The 23,315-nt window shown below is 39.5% G+C and overlaps 1 protein-coding gene across 1 annotated transcript in view; it reads right to left on the reverse strand.

Moving 5' to 3' along the window:
- The window catches only part of LOC124867304 (neural-cadherin-like), a 260,114-nt gene that overhangs the window by 106,068 nt on the left and 130,731 nt on the right, over nucleotides 1-23,315 (reverse strand). The window contains exons 16-20 of the mRNA XM_047363684.1: nucleotides 19,833-19,960; nucleotides 13,953-14,080; nucleotides 11,058-11,181; nucleotides 5,126-5,306; nucleotides 2,280-2,446 (exon numbers count right to left, since the gene is read on the reverse strand). Coding sequence (XP_047219640.1) covers nucleotides 2,280-2,446; nucleotides 5,126-5,306; nucleotides 11,058-11,181; nucleotides 13,953-14,080; nucleotides 19,833-19,960 — 728 coding nt within the window. The remainder of the gene's footprint in view (nucleotides 1-2,279; nucleotides 2,447-5,125; nucleotides 5,307-11,057; nucleotides 11,182-13,952; nucleotides 14,081-19,832; nucleotides 19,961-23,315) is intronic.

Genomic DNA, 23,315 nt, shown 5'->3' on the forward strand with positions numbered 1-23,315 from the left:
CAGAGTGCTGTATCAAGACACCTCAGTGGGAAGTCTGTGGGAAGGAAAAAGTGTGGCAGAAAACGCTGCACAACGAGAAGAGGTGACCGGACCCTGAGGAAGATTGTGGAGAAGGGCCGATTCCAGACCTTGGGGGACCTGCGGAAGCAGTGGACTGAGTCTGGAGTAGAAATATCCAGAGCCACCGTGCACAGGCGTGTGCAGGAAATGGGCTACAGGTGCCGCATTCCCCAGGTCAAGCCACTTTTGAACCAGAAACAGCGGCAGAAGCGCCTGACCTGGGCTACAGAGAAGCAGCACTGGACTGTTGCTCAGTGGTCCAAAGTACTTTTTTTGGATGAAAGCAAATTCTGCATGTCATTCGGAAATCAAGGTGCCAGAGTCTGGAGGAAGACTGGGGAGAAGGAAATGCCAAAATGCCAGAAGTCCAGTATCAAGTACCCACAGTCAGTGATGGTCTGGGGTGCCGTGTCAGCTGCTGGTGTTGGTCCACTTTGTTTTATCAAGGGCAGGGTCAATGCAGCTAGCTATCAGGAGATTTTGGAGCTCTTCATGCTTCCATCTGCTGAAAAGCTTTATGGAGATGAAGATTTCATTTTTCTGCACAACCTGGCACCTGCTCACAGTGCCAAAACCACTGGTAAATGGTTTACTGACCATGGTATCACGGTGCTCAATTGGCCTGCCAACTCTCCTGACCTGAACCCCATAGAGAATCTGTGGGATATTGTGAAGAGAACGTTGAGAGACTCAAGACCCAACACTCTGGATGAGCTAAAGGCCGCTATCGAAGCATCCTGGTCCTCCATAAGACCTCAGCAGTGCCACAGGCTGATTGCCTCCATGCCACGCCGCATTGAAGCAGTCATTTCTGCCAAAGGATTCCCGACCAAGTATTGAGTGCATAACTGTACATGATTATTTGAAGGTTGACGTTTTTTGTATTAAAAACACTTTTCTTTTATTGGTCGGATGAAATATGCTAATTTTGTGAGATAGGAATTTTGGGTTTTCATGAGCTGTATGCCAAAATCATCCGTATTAAGACAATAAAAGACCTGAAATATTTCAGTTAGTGTGCAATGAATCTAAAATATATGAATGTTAAATTTTCATCATGACATTATGGAAAATAATGAACTTCATCACAATATGCTAATATTTTGAGAAGGACCTGTACTCCTAGCAGAGACCAAGGAAGAAAATCCTGTGTGTCACTGCAGGGTAGCTTTTTTTCTAAGATTCACATATCCCCATGTTGTCTGCACCCAGGAATAAATGCACTTTATGTAGTGGATAAATGATGTGAACCTGCTCCCCATGTGGCTGTGCTGAGGGAGCAGTGTGACATTTAAGAGGAAGTGCAGAAACGGATGAATCGAAGCAAGAGACAGATGGATGACAGACAGGGATCGTAGGAGAGGCTGCACTCTAATGGTGCCTGTTATATGGATCCTGTAATCATCATCAGTTAGACACTGAAGTTTGATCAATACATTGAGGCACAGTGTGGGGTGACAAACAGGAATGAGCTTCCGGGAAGCACCAGAGACACATTGCGTGGTCCAAGACAATAAGTCAAGACAAAGCAGAGAAACTGTCAAATGAACAGAAACGAAGGAACATTTAAAGCGTGAACAGAAAATTTTGTAGAAGAGTGGGTGTAATGATGCCCTGGAGACAAGAAAACGAAGTGTTTTAATGCATTCAGACCTGACATTGTTTTTAACAAAACCCTAACTGGTGGAAGGCTATTTTAAAGCAAAGTGAGCACATTTCTAGTGAGAACGACTACTATTGCTACTACTATTACTATTACTACTATTCCCAATAATGTGAATATCAATAATATTGACAATAATGATTATGTTGATAAATTTGCTGTTAGTTTCCTTTTAGTAAATTAACTTCGGCCAGTAATTAATTTCCACAACTTTCACAAATTCCAACTGAACTGTGATAATACTGATAACCATGATGAATTTGCACCCAATAATAGATTGTACATTTTAATTGTTACATGCCTAGTTCCAAATAGGTGCAACAACACACCATCATTCTTTAGTAAACGATAGGCCCAGGTTCAGCTAACCTGAAGCTTGGAACACATCAGGACTAAAGGAAGAATGCACTTTTTTATTTGTCAAAAATTCACAAAAACAGGTTTTTAAAACAGCTCATCATAAAATATAAGCAAATGAGAATATGCAAGTAATTACATGGGCAACATAAACATGACAACAAGTCTCCCCATCTGTTTGTTTACATGGCCAGCTTACCTCTAGTCGCAGGTATTCACTCTGGTCCCTTGACACCAGACTGACAATGACGCTGCTGTGTTTACGGGTTCGAATGAGCACTTGGATCCATGTTCTTCGGGGAGGCAGCACGGACGGCAGCTGGTAATGCACATGGCTGTGCCCATCAAAGGAATATTCTGGGACCTCTGGAATACAAAGAAACTCAAATTAGACAGATACTGAAAAATCCAGATGATCGCTATAATCTCCGCAACTCAGTTTAATTCCACTTTTATTCTGTTTCCTGAATGGATTTTGCATACAAAGCAATCCAACCGATTGAAAATGTTTTCAAACTTCTCGTTTAAGCAAGGAAAAAGACTCCTCTGTAAAACAGCTTTAAAAGTCTTTGTATTTTTCTCCATGTATTTAAGTCTGACAAAGATGAGTACTGTAAAAGATCCAGTTTAAGGGCAGAGTCATATCAACCCTTTACTTTCTTGTTCAGTGCTGAATTTGTCGCATGAAAAATCCATCCATCCATCCATCCATCCATCCATCCATCCATCCATCCATCCATCCATCCATCCACATGTTTCACTTATTCAAGATCGGGTCACTGGGGTAATGGGGTAAAGAGGGAAATCCAGATGTCCCTCTCCCCAGTTAAACCCTCCAACAAAGGCAGGTATGTCCCACTGGAAGGCATTAAGATCACATGGCAGAACTGACTCCTTCTGTTGTAAAGAAGCAGCAGCTCTACTTCAAACCAGCCACTAAAAAAAGTAAACTCATATCAACTGATTGCATAAAAAAAAAACAGTAAATTCAGAGCTTTGGATTTTGACTAATCTCTTTCTTCGCCACAACAGACTAGAGCAACACATACATTACTGCTGAGATGAGGCCCCAATATGGGTATCCATCTCCTGCTCCATTCTACCATCACTCACACAAAAATACTGGATATGCTCCACTTGAGGCAGAGACTGACTCCGCGCCAAAAGGAAGAAGAGATCTATCTACATGGAATTTGTAAATTCAGTGTAATTAATTCTATTTTATTTTGCGTAATAATGTCTCGTTGATTGGAAAGTGTTACAGTTAAGAAAACAGTAACGTTTATGATGGTGATTATGAAAACAAAGCAAATTAACAGTAGGCAAAAATCTCCAGACACTTAGAATGTGGAATTGTGTGCAAAGAGTCTAAACCTGTTTAGTCAAAAACAAATGCTTCCTTTTAATGTTGCCTTCTTCTCTGTCTGTCCAAATTTAAGCCAGAGTAAACAACACTTTTCTCTCTTCCAAAGAGGGTCTTTTAGTGGTTGCCAAAACTCAGCTATGTGACATGCTTGGCAGAATTACAAGACAAGTCATCACATTAATAGCAAGAGTGCTTAACTGCTGTTTATCATTCAGCTATTCATCTTTCACTCATTAAATCAATGAAGATGTGATGTTTGCCCCACTCTTGGCTACAATTTCTGCTCACATTGTTGCAGAAAGTCCTTGTTGGCTGCTGTCTTCAAACAGACAACATGAAAAAATAACAGAATGTGTTTAGGTTCTTGGTCCAGTGTTATTTATATGACAACATGTGCTCTATACTGAGGCATTTGAAAAAGCCCTGTCAATTAGTGTCATTCTGAGGCAGCAGAAGAGAGGACTGAGAAGCCTGGCACAGTGTGCTGCGGTCAGCAGAAAGCATCAGTACACTCCTCAAGCTGGGATGTGTGCAGTACCGGACCAGGATCATTAAACATCCCATTTCGTTCCAACAGTCCTCTCCAACAGCTGCAGTCAAGCGCACGCCTCCACAGCCAAGTGGCCAGTACAGACAAGCTTACAAGGAGAGCTCGTCCCCAGGCCAGAAGGATCCTTAATATGGGAGCTGCCAAGAGGCTGCATGCTGCTCTGTGAGCAACACACAGCAGTAGTTAAGAATGCTTAAAGGGAGAAGCAGCTGACCTGTATGCTGATTTTCCATAACAGAAAACACAACATCTGCTCAGAGGACGCCATGAAGGAATGACACTGAAGCAATAAAATCAGAAAGACAGGAATATAGGTGCATAGAGGTAATTGGATATGAATGGTGTTCAGCTAACAAACACTTTCTAGTGCAACTGTTCTTTGCAATTACAGCCGTAGGTCTTTTGTGGTATATGTTGTACTTTGTGTTGTACCTTGAATTTCCTTTTTAAAAAGGTTTTAATTTGCCAAAAAAGTCCATCTGCATCAGCTGTCTACACTGGAGTTCAAAATTAGTAGCTTTCTTAAAATGTGACTGGGGGCCACACAAAATCCTCCCAAGGCCCCCAGATGGCCCCTGGGCTATTCATTTGACATCCCTTCCCTCAACAAACAAGCAGAAAAGGTTCAGAGCAACGTACATACATGTGTTAAAATGGCCTAGTCAAGGTCCAGATCTCACTAACTGAGTAGCAGGAGGTAAAAAATGAATTTTCCCTGTTGCCCTACATCCATTCTCACTCTGTTTGAGCTATTTGACAAATAAGATGTTCTCCAGATGTATATATACACCACAGGATCATTGCAATTGCAATAAAAGGTGAGTCAACAAAGTACTGAGTTAGATAGCTGAATACAAATCCTTGCCACACTAAGATTTTTGTTTATTTAATTTTTGTTTGGGCTATCCAATAAAAGCTTCATAAAATAAACTTGTTTGGTTGTAATGTGACAAAATGTAAAAAAGTTAAAAATGTATGATTTCAGGGTGGGTTATGTGGATTGAACTGCTGGCAGTGATGTAGTGTTAAAGGCTCTATGACCTGCCCTAAGACCTAAACAACACAGTAACAACATTTTATACAGTTAGAAACACTGTTACTTCATGAGTCCAACAAACATCTGACTTACCTTCTTCACACTGGTGTCCTGTGTATCCAGCCACACACTGGCAGCTGAAGGAACCCCACTCACCATGACAGCGACCTCGATTGCCACAGGACGGATACCCCATGTTGACACAGCTGCTATCAGTGGTGAGACAGCCTGGAGAACTGGACTGCCAGTCAGCTGGAGAGCCTAAATCATACAGCTGAATGGTGAGATAGAGGTGAGAAGATGGAGGTGTAGTAAATACAAAGAAAACGATAGGAGAAGGTGGAGAAAGGTGAAATGGGAGAGAAGAAAATGGGGAAAGAATACAGTTTATTACAAATCATAAGAGGGGGAGTTGGGTAAGAAAAGGCAGTGAAGCTGAGGTGTGACGGTAGGAAAAGAAAAAGCTACCAGTAACTGAGCAAGGTTATAAACAGGAGACAAAAATGTTCACCAAGAACAGAGGAAAGGGGGTTTGAGGAGCAAACAGTACAGAGATCCAAGCAGCTCCACAGCTACAGGGGGAGTTCTTTAAAGCAGTAAAGTCAAGCAGAGTGAAAGAAAAAACTAAGGAAGGAACTTTAAATGTGCTGAAAGACATGCGCTCAGGGTACACTGTGGCCTTCTCCTCATTTCCACTCTCATGTTCATCCCTTGCTCGCTTTACTGTGACTCTTGCTCTCTGTCTTCTCTAGCAATGATAACACTGAACACAGAACTCAGTCCTCTGATGGAAATCCTGCATGACCAGCTGCGCAAAGCAGTGAAAGGACAAGGGACCTTTGAATACTTAAACATCGGCCCTTTAAATATCACGTATGCTGTGCAGCGTTTTTGTGCTGCAGAGAAGATGCAGGAATGCAAAAGACTGTAAACTGTCTGAATGGAGCTGTCAGGGTGCTGCTGACCCCCAGCAAAGTGGCATTGTATTGGTTCCTCTTCTTTAAAACTGCAGGGTTTGTACATATCAAACTGGTGAATGAGAGCTGAAATCCAAACATTCCCAAACAGCAAGAGAGAGAGAGATATTCACATCTCTGCATGTAATTTGACCATATATCACTCTAATGGCCGAGCAAGAATCTGAACAAAATACCCAAGTGCCAAAGTTCATCTGCCTATACATAAATTGTGAAGTGTGCCTTCAGCAGAGAGGAATGTCAGTCTCTCAGACAGATCGACTTCAGGCAGCCCTATTTGGTAAAATAAATGTCAGCTGCTGGGTATAAACATGCCACAACCCATTCAAAGAGAAAAATACATTCAAAACCAAACCCCAAAGCCTGCAGAAGAGTTTGTTGTGTAGAGTTACATTTTACCAATCATGACAAACAGAGAATGTGGCAAAGATCAGGGAATCCATTTTAATGTTTTAAAATAAATTTGTGGAGCTCATCTATCACATATATGTTTAAGTCATTAAAGCCACTACATTTCACTAGCTGGAGTCAACATAACACTAGTGAAAATGGGGAGATCAGAGGCCTCCTGCAGGAGGCACGGTAAGAAACAACACAGGTACTTGTGGCACTGTAGGGAAATATACTTAGATTTAAATAAAAACTGCAAAGTCAATGAAAACCTGACAGACTGGCTGGACACAGTGTGGCTCTGATGGAACAGTTGAAACGTGACTAATGTGTGGAAACTAGAGAGAACAGATACTATATTGGTACACAATGGTACATTGGTGGTAATATCAGGTTCCAGGAATATTTTACTACAGCAGGCATGGGGATGCTGGTTAGAGTTGATGGGAGGATGGATGGTGCTACAAACAGGGATATTCTGGAAGAAAACCTTCCAGCAGTGAAAATACAGAGTAGGGTTGGGCATTTGTCATATTGTTTATCATTTTAGTGAAAATTTCCTTTTTATGAGAATTTTGATTTATCGTGACACAATTGTCGAATTGTTATTTTAACTATTTTCTCCTCTGTTGGTTGGATGAGAGTATCAATTAATATCAATACATTTGAAAATGTGATAAAATGCAGTTAATGTGTGCAGTTCAGTGAACAAGAATCACATTTTTAATGTCACTGGTGTTCTGAAGAAATTGAATGATTTAAATCAAAGCATTTTCCTGTGTTGGAATGGCTAAGTCAAACGTCTGATTTAAAAGAATTTGTAAAAAGGCTTGAAAACTAACATTTAGCTATTATCTCTGACATTTCATATGTAAAACGATGAAAACCATATATCCCCTTTTTCTACTTTATATTGTGATCCACTTTGTGTTGATGTTTTCACATAAAATCCCACTGAAATACATTGGGGTTTGTAGTTATAACAGGCAAAGTAATTTAAAGCTTCAGTAACACCCAATAGGTGCTCTGATCTATTTAATTTAAAAGGTCTCCTAATACATTATGTGAAATGACCCCACGTGTTCTTACTACAGGTCTAACTTTTTTGCTGAGCAATGCTGCAAATCAAACTCAAACCTGCTTGCACTCAGAAAGCCATTACCCCAACTGCAGTAAGTGCAAAACTCTAGACTAAAAATGGAGCTGGAGAAGTGTCAAAACCAGAGAAAAACTTGCAGAAATGTAAATGTGAAGGCTGAGAGGAGACAGACAAGCTGGGAGATGACAGGATGGGGATAGAGAGATTTAAAAGCAGACAATGGCAAATGACAGCCAGAGGGAGGAGACGAGGCTCTGGAATAAAAGCATAATTATGAAAGACAGGAAAGAATAAACATTAATTTCTTCACCCTTTGCTCAGACCTCTACCTCAGTAACTGCTCCTCACTGCTTACTGGTTTTGTATTTAAAGTGTTTAATGGAGCTGACATGGTGCTACTGGTTCTGTGAGGGTTAAAAACAGGTGTCTGCCAGTATCCATGTGAATTACCTTTTTCTCTTCACAGACACTTACATCCCATTTGAAACAGATGATGTTGCTATGGCAATGGAAGTGAAACATTAACACATTCAGTGAAAATAAAACAGTACCAAAGAAAAAAACATGAAAAACCAGAACCATACAATGCTGAAGCATGTCCATCAATGTTATTAATAATCAGTACGCCTACTCTTCCCTCTCTTTGGAGGTTTATTATCTCTGTGTCCGCCCACATATATCACACAGATTTCTCTCATTAGTACACTGTGTTCGAGCAGACTCTGGCTGTATCTCTGGCTAAGGTAAATCACACTACCTCAGAACCCTCAGGACATCATCATAAATAACATACAGTGCCATGAAAAAGTACTCCCCCCCCTACAGGTTTCTTTCCTTTTTGCCACATCTATGTTTTAGATGATCTCAGAATTTATATTATCAAACAAATATCAAATAATCTGAAAAAATAAAATAAATGATGGGTTCATTGATTACAGCCATTCCCCCCTCAACCTTAATAACTGGTTGGCAGACATAACTGTCATCAAGCACCTGCAATAACTGGCAATGAGTCTTTTACCTCACTGTTGAGGAATTGTGGCCCACTCTTCTTTGCAGAATTGTGTTAATCCAGGTACATTGCAGGATTTACCAGCATGCACGTCCTGTTTAAGGTTATGATACAGCATTCAAACAAGATACTTTAACTAGGCCCACTTAAAATATTTAGAAAAATAAAACAGAAAACCTTTTTTGAGCCATTCAGAGGGGGACCTGATGGTGTGGTTTGGAGCATTGTCCTGCTGCATAACATTGGTTATGCAGCAGGACAATAACAATAAAATTTTTTAGGAGCTTCTGTTAGACAACAGAATTAATGTTTTCATCAACTGTGGCAAGTCGTCTAAGTCCTGACGAACCGTTTTGCTCAGCAGTGGTTTTGCCCATGGAATCTCTCGCACAGATCCCATTTTGCTCCAGTCTCTCTCTTATAGTCTCTCAAAATATTAGCATATTGTGATAAAGTTCATTATTTTCCATAATGTCATGATGAAAATTTAACATTCATATATCTTAGATTCATTGCACACTAACTGAAATATTTCAGGTCTTTTATTGTCTTAATACGGATGATTTTGGCATACAGCTCATGAAAACCCAAAATTCCTATCTCACAAAATTAGCATATCATTAAAAGGGTCTCTAAACGAGCTATGAACCTAATCATCTGAATCAACGAGTTAACTCTAAACACCTGCAAAAGATTCCTGAGGCCTTTAAAACTCCCAGCCTGGTTCATCACTCAAAACCCCAATCATGGGTAAGATTGCCGACCTGACTGCTGTCCAGAAGGCCACTATTGACACCCTCAAGCAAGAGGGTAAGACACAGAAAGAAATGTCTGTACGAATAGGCTGTTCCCAGAGTGCTGTATCAAGGCACCTCAGTGGGAAGTCTGTGGGAAGGAAAAAGTGTGGCAGAAAACGCTGCACAACGTGAAGAGGTGACCGGACCCTGAGGAAGATTGTGGAGAAGGGCTGATTCCAGACCTTGGGGGACCTGCGGAAGCAGTGGACTGAGTGTGGAGTAGAAACATCCAGAGCCACCGTGCACAGGTGTGTGCAGGAAATGGGCTACAGGTGCCGCATTCCCCAGACCTGGGCTACAGAGAGGCAGCACTGGACTGTTGCTCAGTGGTCCAAAGTACTTTTTTCGGATGAAAGCAAATTCTGCATGTCATTCAGAAATCAAGGTGCCAGAGTCTGGAGGAAGACTGGGGAGAAGGAAATGCCAAAATGCCAGAAGTCCAGTGTCAAGTACCCACAGTCAGTGATGGTCTGGGGTGCCGTGTCAGCTGCTGGTGTTGGTCCACTGTGTTTTATCAAGGGCAGGGTCAATGCAGCTAGCTATCAGGAGATTTTGGAGCACTTCATGCTTCCATCTGCTGAAAAGCTTTATGGAGATGAAGATTTCATTTTTCAGCACGACCTGGCACCTGCTCACAGTGCCAAAACCACTGGTAAATGGTTTACTGACCATGGTATCACTGTGCTCAATTGGCCTGCCAACTCTCCTGACCTGAACCCCATAGAGAATCTGTGGGATATTGTGAAGAGAACGTTGAGAGACTCAAGACCCAACACTCTGGATGAGCTAAACGCCGCTATCGAAGCATCCTGGTCCTCCATAAGACCTCAGCAGTGCCACAGGCTGATTGCCTCCATGCCACGCCGCATTGAAGCAGTCATTTCTGCCAAAGGATTCCCGACCAAGTACTGAGTGCATAACTGTACATGATTATTTGAAGGTTGACGTTTTTTGTATTAAAAACACTTTTCTTTTATTGGTCGGATGAAATATGCTAATTTTGTGAGATAGGAATTTTGGGTTTTCATGAGCTGTATGCCAAAATCATCCGTATTAAGACAATAAAAGACCTGAAATATTTCCGTTAGTGTGCAATGAATCTAAAATATAGGAATGTTAAATTTTCATCATTACATTATGGAAAATAATTAACTTTATCACAATATGCTAATATTTTGAGAAGGACCTGTATAGCTGTTTTACAGCTATGTGTGGTCTAAAAGATTAAATTAAATCTCAATCTCATGTTCTTTGATCACCTGTGCATACCTGAACAGAAAAAGTAGATTTCATTGCCACTTGAAGTTTGCAAGTTCACACACAGATTTCCTACCTGAGCCATCTGCTCATGCAGAAATAATTTGGGTTAAGACAGGGCTGGGTTTGGATCGTCACCGCTGAGGATAAAAAGTTCGACTTTTTAGCACCAACACAGCAGGAGCAGGTTGAAGGGATCTCTGGCCAAGAGTGCCATGGCTGATATTCCATTTCACTCAGAGAGCATGATTGTAGTGCATGAAAAGACTTTGAGGTTCCAGTTAAAAGCTTAAAAACCTCTCTAACATGGCACAAGGGCACTGGCAATGTTGAAATATGTCATTAATGCATTTATCAGCTAGAGTGCAGGTGTGAATTTGGGTTTGCTTACATACTGATGTTCAAGTGGTTTGTTTGGTTCTATATGGGTGGGAGTGAGTGGTTGAGTGTGTGTGTGTCTGTGTGTGTGTGGGGACAACAGGCGGCACGTTACCTTGCTGTCCACAATGAGGTTCCGGATGCAGCCGGTGAAGTGTTTGTGCTGAAGCTGAGGATAAATGTAGGGAATGTCCTCGTTCACACCTCCAAGCTGCAGCACTTGACTCATGTTTAAGTGTCTAGAAAACACAGAGGCATAGAGACACACACATAATGACCAGCACCTTTACGAGACACAGCATTCTGCAAGTATGAAGTATTTTGGGATATTTATTGTAAAAATGCTTATGTTGCTTCAGCTTTTAATCCTCACATCAAAATCAACCTGATATTTAATTTATCGATTTATATGTTAAAAAAAATTTATGTCATCCCAATCCCCTGTAAGCTGTTAATGACTGAAGTGACAACATTTGTCCTAGAGCTGCACAGGTTTGCACAGTTGCAGTCTGAGTGGAGTTTCTATGTTATTTCTGTGGTCTGTTTCTGTTCTCAGGGTACTCCTGCTTTTCCCCACATTCTAAAAACGTGTGTGCGTGTCTATAACATTGTGGACATTCACCATTGTGTGGACACTTTGGCTGGTCCACACAAGGGGAAATGGGTTTTGTGAGTTAATGGTTAGGGTTAGGGTAAGATACACACCGGTAAGGGCTAGGTTTAGGGTAAGTATCAGGGTTAGGCTACAGCAATGAATGGAAGTTAACGGAAGGTCCCTATAAGGGTGTGTGTGGACCTATTTAACTCTAAATGTTGATTGTCAATGCCTCTGAAACCTGAGTCATTTTTAAAGTACATACATGTTTGCAGCAAAATATGCTTTATCCCAGAATATAGCTCTAAAGCTCGTGTCCCTGACACACAAAACATATTACAAAAGCAAAATTTATATTTTGTTGTTTGAATGTGATCTCTTCAGACAGTTAACAGCCATGGAGAGGAAAGGTAAAATAAACAGAATCCTAACACGCTTTTTAAGTGTTATAACAGTGTTATAACAGTGCTAGATCTCTCACTCACCATGAATCTGACCAAATATAATTGGGACTGTTTTTGAACTAAATCAAGCTGTAAACTCTTTAAATTGACTTATTAATTTGCATATAATTGAGACAGGAAATAAAGAAATACATAAATAAATAACTAATCAAGGTTCCACCCGGGGATCACAAAATGAGGATGTCTAACACCTCTACACCACTAAAACCACACATCTCGCATTGCTCCAAGGCTGTATTAACACTGAATCCATCAGGTTTCATGAAATGTAGGACAAGTGAACTGCATACAGGAGGTGGAAGTGTACATCAGACAAGAGTTTTATATTCCTTAATTTTATGGGATTACTTTTTTGGCTGCTGGGTGGCTCACGATGTTGTGGCTGGCCGAAGCAGCAGCGATGGCTGCGAGGGGTGTGGAGGTGTTGATCCAACTTTGCTCCTCCATTTTATAACATAATCAGACAACCAAGTATAAAATAGTCTAAATAAACAACACTCAGGATGTTTGTGAACTGACCTATTGTTAGATCAGTTGGGATGAGTTCTGTGATTTTGAATTGAATTGAATTTTATTTGAAACACATTATTAAAAAATAATTAAACAATGGACCATCAATGTGAAAATGGCCGGATCAAAAATAGTTTAAACAAAAATTTAAAGGGCGTGTTGGATGCCTGAATTAAGTCTAAATTTCACAGCCTTGAAACTGTTCAGTCAGTCAGTCATTTTCTACCGCTTATTCCATAGTGGGTCACGGGGGAGCTGGTGCCTATCTCCAGCAGTCTATGGGCGAGAAACTGTTCAGGAAAGGACAAATAAAATTTTTCATCACACTAGATTCATCAGGGCAAAAATATCCTTTATATGAAACAAAAGTGGTAAGAGTACAGAGCATTAAGATGTCATGCGTTGGCAGATAATAGGGTCTGTGCCAGGTCCTCACATGAAGAAAATACAACCTGAATTTTCAACAACTTTGCCAAGTCAGCAAGTCTTTACTCTCAACAAATTTGAGCTTCAAAAAGGACACTTTAACAATTCAAATTCAACTGATCTGTGAAACTGAGAAAGGCTTCAATGATTTTAGGGCAACATTTGCTGCTGCTCCTTATTGTTTATAAAACCATTTCCAGCTAGTTTGGACTCCATCATTCTGCACAGAGAAACATTCAATTCAGTTGTGAAGCTGTACGTCAACAAGTTCACTCCAAAGTCAGAAAATGTTTTAAGTAAAAATGCCAAAATCATCTCAGACTCTACAGACCCAAGTAAGTATGTCATGTATTAGCATTTATTACAGTAGAAACAGAGGAAAAAACTACAGGTATGACATGTACGAAAGTAGCAGAACTGATGTTTTGGAGAGTTCAATCAGATCGGACCCAAAACCACAGTAAAGAAATGTAAGAACAGGTCCAGATTTGTTAAAAATCTAAAGAAAAACAACATTTCAGCACAAACACAAGCACAGTGGGGTAGAGGTGATGGTTTGGGCTTGTTTTACTGCCACAGAACCGGGGAACCTTGCAGTCACTAAGTCAGCTAAAAACTCAGCCGTATAAAGAGATGCTAGGGTTAAACGTGGGGCAAGGTGTCCAACAGCAAGAGTTTGACCTATATTGGGTCATGAGCAAGGCAATGAAACTCATGAATAAAAAGAGGAGCCTATTGTGTCATGTCCCAGTTAAAGTCGAGACATTAACCTACCTGAAATACATTATAACAGAATTTTGAGAACTGTGTGGATAAATTTCTGCAAACCCTGAAAAATCCCTCCTCTGCAAACAAGATGAAGATGAAATCCTACAAACCCATTTAGTGTACATACTTTTCACAAACTGCTTCTTGATTTTGATTTAATGAATATTTGCAACATATCTGAAGTTGAAGATGTTTTAAGGATTCTTAAATATGAGACATATATGCTCACTGAGAAGTCTGAAAGTACCTGTCAGTGTTGGGTGTAACACCCATCACTTCACAGGAGGAGTGATCCTCAGTGGTCAACCAGCTGCCCAGACCCTCCCTTTCCATTACTGTAGCCCCTGAGCATCGATCCAGGGTGAACCGCACTTCCTGGGGAGAAAACAAAACAAGGTTATGTTCTTGAGAATTAATCCTATAAAAAGCAAACAAAAAAAGCAAACCCTCTGGCTGTGTTGCTTTCTTGTGGCCTATTAGTATTACTACTATTGTGGGAGCAGTGACACATTTGTTTCTATAGTGCTTGCTTCAAGGCTGCTTTTGTTCATGATAACATCCTTAACTAAAAGTTGATAGATGCTTATCCTTCCTAAAATCATGTTACCAACATCATTCCATCTAGCGGTGGATTGAGAGGCTTTTAAACAAAATTCTAAATAGCTACAGAGCCTTACAAAAGTATTCACATTCTTTGAACTTTGAATTTGAGTTACAACCACAAACTTGCAACTATTTTATGGGATTTTGTATGAAATACCAACAAAAATGTGTACACAAGCATAACGGGAAAGGAAAAAGCATACATTGTTTCAGAGTAAAAAGTGTGGCATGTTTTACTGTTGGGTTCCTTTTACTAAGATACCTCAAAATAAAATTCAGTCCGGACAACTGCATTTACAGGTTACTTAGTTAATATAATAATTAATAGGTATTAGACCTGCTTAAAAGTTTAAATCCATTGTAAATCTAGCTACTCTGTAAAGCCCTAAGAAGTTTGTTTTAGGGCTGTCAACTGAAGTGTTTCCAATGCTAAACAAGGGTTGGTGAGAGAGCCAATTGGTTCTGGTAAATAATCTGTTTGCTATTCCACAACCTGAGATTTAAGTTAGAGCAACATCTTATCCAGTCAATGGGCATCCCTGTGGTTCTGTTTTCTGAAGGTTCGTACAGCACATAGACAAATTAACTACACCAGTCATGATTTGTTGCAATTTTCCTGCAAACAGACACCCTAATATCACCACTTTATATATATAGTGAGCAAATGACATCATGATGATCAAGAAACACAGCATACAGGTCACCACGAACACCAAAAACTGGATCAGGAACAATGGTTTAGTTGCTGGACAGTTATCCTGCACTTCCTTTAAAAGTCCTTTTTCTAAAGTTCTCCAACTTCCTCCCACACTCGGGTTTCTGCTTCTGACCTTTCAGCCATGAGATACCTGTCAAGTGTATCAATAATCCCGAGGGTCAATTGAATCCTGTGAGCTCTTTCTTCATCTTGACGGCTTTCATCACTGCTTGGAGTAGACCAGTGGGTCTTCTGGACATTGGTAGTCCAAAATGGGCACCAAAGACATTCAGATCACAGCACCCAGTAGCCACATCTGCAGTGGAAGCCCTGCACATAGTTCATTTAGATTCCACCATTCACTCCACATATCTGGCCTTTATCGAACGGTCTGCCACAAGTCACACAATGGAAACAGCACACATTTACTAATAGGTTTTCACATGAGACCAAAAATTGGGCACACATGCAAAAAACATAATGTGTGGCAGAAAATTAGCACTACATTTCACACTGAACACAACTATCTGTGCAGCAAAACATGATGGGGGCAGCATCATGCTGCCCCCAAGCAAATGGTTTTCTTCAGCAGGGACAAGAAAGCTGGTCAAGGGTGATAGAAAGATAGTTGCAGTTAAATACAGGGCAATATGGGAAGAAAACCTGTAAATTACCTGAGACTGGGGCTGATTTTCTACTACAACAGACAAGACTTCAACACTACTGTTCACAGAGGCTCTCCATTTAATCTGCCTTGGCATAAACTGTTTTAGAATCAAGACTGAACAAACACTTCTGACTCCAGATGTGCAAAGCTAAAAGATCTGCAGGTAACTGTAACGGTAAGGTAGCTCTGCAAGTATTGAATCAGGAAGGCTGAATGCTAATCCACAAAATGCTTTTTAGGTTTTATTGTAAACCATTTAAAATTTCCTAATGATCTATCACATAAAATCTTAAAAACATCCATTGGGATTAGTAATTAAAATGTGACAAACTGTGAAGGAGTTCAAGGCGTATCACTAAATCACTGTCAATGCTTAAAAAAGTAATGCAGTTTGTTGCTGCATTTTCTTCCCATTCTAAGGACAGCGGTGTTAAAATAATGCTGCTCATAGCTTTTGCTGCTGAAATCTGCAGAAAATGTCACTGTCCTTGCTGCTTTTGATGTCAAGCTGTTAAATCGCCAGCTTGGATAAGCTTCTGTTGACTATTCAGGACAAATGAATAAATGCATTTTTTGATTTAAAAAAAACACCACTGTGATGGAGACTAATCCTGGTTACAATAACAATAAAGTCTCAATACAGTTTATCATTCTTTCAGTTCAGAGTAATGATGTCCTCTGGAGAAACATTTTCTGTGTAAATACTCACACTGATGTGAGGCTGACCTTGAAGTAACTTTTCTTTATTCAAAAGAAAAATGAATTCAAAAAATGCAATTGAACAGGTATGAAGAGTAAATATGAATCTTTTCATTTGGCAATGGGTGCAACTTTTAAGACCTATGTAAGTGGTGGACCAAGGTCAAGGCAAGCTTCTTGATTACAGTTTTCTTCAAATCTGCTGTGCAGCTTAATGAAGTGTGAACTAGTTTCAATGAATGCAACTGATACACTAATAAGTGAACGTCATTTTCCTATGTGTGTTTCCACTGTGGGGTCCGAAACCGTGCCATTCATATAAATTAACTTCCACAGACAATGAGCAGCACGCTTCTTTGGTCAACCAGAGTCAGGAAGAAACTAAGAAATGAAAAGCAATGTAAAAAATAATTATGTCACAGCAATTACACTTTAAAACTTACACATAGTTACTAAAAGATCTGTGTAATGGTTTGAGTGTAAAAGATTTTTAAAGGATTTCACTGATGTAGACTTCCTGTTTTCTTGCTTTTGATTGGAAAGAATGAGGCACATGCGAATTACAACCTAAAGCCATAACACACAATCATTAGTTACTAGTGACATGAGTTTGAACATTAAATAGCTTGTAGTGTATTCAATTGCATATAGGTGGAACAGGATGAGCAAAAATGTATTCTGTTTTTATTTACGTTTCACACAACATCCCAACATCATTGGGATTGGGGTTGTAGATTAATGGTTTGGAGTAAAAAGGTTGAGAAGGATAAAGATTTAGAGAAACATAATGGAACCCTGTCTGATGTTAGTCCTACTATCTGTACTAAAATGCAACCTCTATGGTGGGGCTGGGATGTTAGGATGAGAGAAGGCGAAGATGAAGCCAGTCCAGCTGCTTCCTATGCTCAAAGTAAGAAGGTAAAGCTCAAAGTTGTCAAGCTGGGTTATATCAAAGTCTCTAAAAATAGGATCTCCAAAAGTCTTGTTGATATTGAAGAGGGAAGAATAAAACTCTAAAGAAGGGGATTTGTCCAAATCCTTGGAGGTGAAAAGCTTCAGGCAGTTCTCAATCAAATAAAGATGAGCCTAATTTAGCTGATTCAATTCACTTTAAATTGTCAAAGGAGGCTGTTGTAACCATGTGTCTCACTTTTACCACAATTATCTGCCTTTGTACTGTACAATTCAGACAGCTTTATACCACTAAATCATTCCCATCTACCTTGTTTGGATGGAAATAATTAAAATTGCATGAGGCAAAATGGAGAAAATTTGAAGTGTATTATCTGAATTAGTTATATGTGTGTGATGTAGGTGTAATGGTTGACTAAGGCACACTTTTCCCTAAATGTAGTACTTTAGCTATACTAAAAACAACAGAATTCAAATTGGCTGAGGTTAAACACGAACCAACAACATTTACTATACTTTTTAAGGACAGATTAAAACTGTAATAACAACAAAATAATACAACGTTTTTCATTTATACATAGAGTCAAGATAATAAAGAGACTCAGAAAAGTACTAAGAACATATTGTTTCAAATAGGCCGCAAAGTATGCATTGCTGTTGAACCAATGCTGTGAAAAAAGTATTTGCCCTCTTAAGGTATAAAAGCGTTTTGTCCAGGACGTCTGGAAGCCTGAGACTCGAAACAACCAGGCTTGTTGAGTTCACTCAACATGTCTGGGCATACAGCAGCTATAGCCACAGTCCTTCAAGGCTTACCGGTTGAACCTCAGTGCAATGCAGACGCTCAGCATTGTTGGTGGGTCATCTAAAACCATCTGCAGTGCTCGTTCTCAATCTACAATCTAGCTTGAAGATTTTTTGAGACAAGTTGATTCTAAAAGTAAGGGAATAATCAGACCTGAATGTAGAACGTTAAACAGAACCTCTCATTATGAGGTAGGCATCTCTAAAGATCTCTAAAGCAGCAAATCATGCCCCAATCTAAATAAATTCCAGAACAGATTAGAAACAAAGTACTCTAAAGGGTACCAAAGATATTTCTAAGGCTTTGGGTTTCCTGTAAGTCATAATGAGAGCCATTATCCACAAATGTAGAAAATAGGAAACAATGGTGAAGCTTTTCAGGACTGCCCAGCCTTCCAAAGCTACTCCAGGTGTGCATTAACAACTCACCCAGGAGGTCACAAAACAATGCAGAATAACATCTAAAGCACTGAAGACCTCACTTCTCTTCGTGAAGATCAACATTTATGATTCAAGGGCCAAACCACTGATGACCAAAAAGAACACAATGGCCCAAAAAAACATGCAGATTTTTAGGAAAATATTCTGTGGAAAACAAAAAAGTGGACCTTTTAAGAGGATGTGTCAGTGTATCTGCCATACACCTAAGAGAGCACTGCAGAAAAAGAGCATCATAGCTTTAGTCAAAGATGGTGGTGTGAGTGTGATGATCTGGGACTACCTTACTGTTTGAGATTGGAAGCACACAAAAGTCTAGGCCTACAGTGCTAGAAAAAGCAAACTGAAGGTTATAGTTATAGTTATTTAACCCTAGTAAATTCCTAGGCTTAAATCTGAAAGAAATGTGGGAAAACCCTAAACAGGCCACTTTTGCTTAAAAATTATTTAATGTCACAACATTTAAACAATTCTGTAAAGAGTGACTCAAACTTCCTCCAATGTGATGTAAAATACTCATTACCAGTTATCACAAACACTTGATAAGAAGTGTTGCTGCTTAGGGTGGAACAACCAGTTATTAGGTTTTTAGGGAGCAGTTAGCTTTTTACATTTGGCCATGTTGGTTTTGATATAAAATGTAAAAGCGACATAAAGCAAAAACAGAAGAAATCTGTAATTCGGCATGCAATTTTTCAAATGTTCAAAATGGATTTAGCTTTTAGTTAACCTTTAAGCATTTTCTGTGAGCAAAGAAGCACCAGAGATTCCCACAACACTCAACATCCCATCATAACTGTACAATTACTTGACAGCTGATGTCAAACTGAGGTCAACACTGAAGACTGGATGTTCCTTTAATAAGAAGCAGTCCCCTCATCAACCTAAAACAGGCACTGTTCAGACCATATTGTGATTGCAGTGTACTGGTTTATTCTACATCAGACAAAAAAAATAATAAATCAGCAGCAGCTTCACACATTTTATAGCCTGACACAAAGAGATATCTGCAGCAGCCCATGGCATCTCATTCATAAAAAAGTGACTATGATCAAATGCTAATAGCCTTATTTACCTGTAAAAACGTGTGTTCTGCATGTATCAGCTGGTGTTGGGCTACTCTGAAGGAAGGAATTTTAAATGTCATAAATTCCATCAATGGTTAAAACTTGAACAATGAATGCAGCAATATTTCTTGAAGAGATGTGCTGTGAAACATCTGCAGCCATACAGCACGGTCTGAAAACTGCCGGGAGGTTATATGCTAAATAAGTGCCAGCTGGTGTTCAATGGATGAAGTGTCTCACCTTGCTGTTGCTACGGACATCCAGTCGATGCCATCGCCTGTCTGCCCCGTTGATGTTCCCTGGCAGCTGTAGCACAAGCGTGCCGGACCCATGGTTGACTTTAAGGGTGGGGGTCCCATCTATTAACTCTGGATGGAGAAAGAAAGAGGAAACATAAGAGAGGAGTCTAAGTGAAGCTGCTTGACCATTTTAAGGTTGGTTCTTGCCTTCAACTGAAAATAGAAACTTAAAGCCCGGCAAAAGATAAGGCATGACCAAGAACTCTGTGAGACATTCATATTTTAGGAACTGCCCACTGACAGTTTGGTCTAAATAAGACAACAAGGATTATTTTGCAAAAGCAGATTAGGGTTTTTTTGTTTGTTTGTTTGTTTTTTCTTCATGACAGTTACCAAACATCAAACAAAAATTATTGCATTCTATCTTCCGACTTACTCAAATGAGAAATTAAAAGTTAATGAACTGGTTATGATAGCTGGTGTGCTTTGCACCTTGTGTAAAGAATTATAAGAAGGCATTTGTACCAATCCCCAATGACAATCCATCATCATGTAGCCTAAACTTCAAAAGTTATTTTGGGAAATGACAATTACCCCAAAGGATCTTGAAATTTAGTATTTAAGTCCACATTTATTTATGTAGCGCTGTTTTACCCCTGGTGAGGTTCAACAAAGTTGCAATATGCCGGGAAAAGACAACTGACATCCTGTCTACTCTAGTGATTTCCTAAGTTTTGCCAGGAGTGGTACATTTAGCACTGGTGTTATAATTGTACACGTTACCAGAGTTCAGACACAACTTCAATGTCACTACTTTGACTACAGACATCTCAGACACCTGACTGTGACAAAGAACAGCTACAGAGTTCATCGTTGGCTTTACCTGGGAAACGTCTCTTTAACATGTTATGACCTGTCTAGGGGTGACCAGACCATAACACGAATAAAGGTCCGTCCTCGTCAGACCTCGAGCAGCCACAACACATTTTACAGGGATGTTATTTACAATGATGTGAATACTTAAATGTTTTAACACTTCAGCAGGAGCAGAATGACTTCAGGGTTGACTTTAGGCCAAAATAACAAACAAATGGAAACTATCTGATCTTTTAAATGAACTCTTAGAAATAAAAAAAACAAAAAACAAATGACAATAACTTAGCCTCCTAACTAACATAAACAGGAGAAATCTGCAATAAAAATAAAAGGCAGTTCACCCATACAAACTCCTCAAAGTATTTGCATCTACTGGACATCTCAGACAAGGCCTGAATGGTTGGGATTAACAGCCCACAGCAGCAGCATCTCCACCAAGGTAACCAATCTGTGTTCATCCTATTTCTGGATCCACCAATCACGGAGAGGCACCTGCACATTATTATTGTGCCATCCGAATGCTGTGTATCCACCACACAGTCAAAGTTACATTATCTCCAGTTAAACTCAAAATTATTCATACCCTTGTCAGATTTAGATTTTAAACTATTTTCTTCTAAGAATGTGAAATGGGTATCCATTTTGAAAACCCAAAAAATATATATATATATATTTTAATAGAATTGGATTCATGAATAAAGTTATTTATATCCTTTTCAACATGGAAAATAGTGTGCAATACAGCAATCAATCCCTTCTTGTAATAGCCTGCAAACGTTTTCACTGTTTCCTTCAGTGTTTATAAGACTTCATCTTTGGTGATGAGCCAGTCTTTGAGGTTGAAAGGTCTCCTTGTCATCACGCTAATCTTTAGCTCCCTTAACAGATTCTCTGTCAGATTCAAGTCAGGACTTTGGTTGGGGCACTTCAAAACATTAATATTACTTCAAGTCACAAAGTTATATTAAAATATCATTTAACATCTATAACTGGCCAGGGCATGAGTAATATTGGGCTGAATTGTATACCACTAATGCCTGTTGATGATGCATAGTCAACAAAATGCAAGGTTATCAATGGAAGCACCTTGCAATAATCTAATAATCGGAGTTCTGCCTAAACATATTTACCGAATTTGCGTACTAGTACCTATATTTTTTTTTTAGATTTCTTTGTGTTACTTTTGGCCTTTAGTTTTTTTTTTAAGTTACTTCATTTCGAATTTCTTTTAACAGCATACACCAAAATAATTTAGTTTTTGATATAATTGTGAATAAATTCTGCCCGACTGCAATGCTTGCGTGAGAAGGCGAAAACCAGCAGCAAAGCTAACTTTACAGAGCTACAGTGAGGAGATATCTGCTGTATTCCCAGATCTCAGGGACAACAAGGATAGAAAAACTAAATTTATGTTCTGGTAAGAAAAAATCATTCTTTCTTATCAATTCACTTTTCATTTTCACATTCTCTTCTTCAGTGTATAAACCAGCGATGTAGTGAAAACAGTATATTTTTAAGTGGAATGAGGTTGAATAGGAGCACTATGAATAGGAGCATGTGCTTGTCCTCAAGGTCCAAGCATCTTGCATACATGGACACAGAAGTACGTCAAGACCTTTAGTGGTATACAAACACCAACTTGGTTGCATAATGGTTGGAGGTGAATTTGTGACAACTGTTTAGAAGAAGTCAACAATTCCAAAGAGGACCCTTACAGAGACATTTATTCTCCTCTTTCTGGTGTTCTTTCAATTTCAGGTAAGAACGGAAAGAAGTAGATGTGACATATCATGCAAAATCCGCTTTTTTAGCCCATAAATACATTTTGTTGTGTACTTGGAGTCTGTAGGAGTGCAGAAAATTTAGTCTCTCCAGGTGCATAGACATTTATATTTTGGGTCATATTTTTTAATCTGTTCAGTTTTACTTATTATTACGTTTTTCGAAACGTATTACATTTTTAGGTCACAGTATTGGTGCTGAAACAGCTAAATAAGGTTGACCAATTTCGCGTATCTGCCATTTTTGTTTCTCGTTTTCATTTTGTACTCCAAGCTTAAATATGGCGATGCTCCAAGTGGATAAGTCTAAATGGTCGGTTCATTTCACCGTCCCCCAGCATCAGAACCTGGTTGCCTGGTTAAATTTTATTTTTCATGGAAATGTCCTCACATCAGTGGAGAAATTCCTATTTCCCCCACTTCAAGGACGAGTGCCTTCAGCAACCTCTAACAGTATTGAGAAGAATTTGCTGAAAGACTTCATCTGATTAAGGGATCAGTTCCTTCTGTTCTTGGATTCAGTAAAGCGGTGAACTGCAGATAAGGCTAAAATGACAACAAACTTTATTTTGGTTATTGTATGTTGATATGACGTCCTGGCCATTGTTCTGATAGCAGTAGCGCTGTGCCTTCTGAGTATGTTAGTGCTGTCTGCTGCTTTTAGCTCCTAGAGGACAGAACCATACTGCGGTTGTGAATATTTTTTAATAAACAGTTTTGCAGTTTTTGTCTTGTTTCTGCTCCACTAGATAGTTGTAACTCTGTTATCAAACTACAAAAATGACCGAATGTGTTAAAGTGTATCACTCTTTGACCTTGAGAGGGGC

Source organism: Girardinichthys multiradiatus, chromosome 4, assembly GCF_021462225.1.
Source record: "Girardinichthys multiradiatus isolate DD_20200921_A chromosome 4, DD_fGirMul_XY1, whole genome shotgun sequence".
Taxonomy (NCBI): Eukaryota; Metazoa; Chordata; class Actinopteri; order Cyprinodontiformes; family Goodeidae; genus Girardinichthys; species Girardinichthys multiradiatus.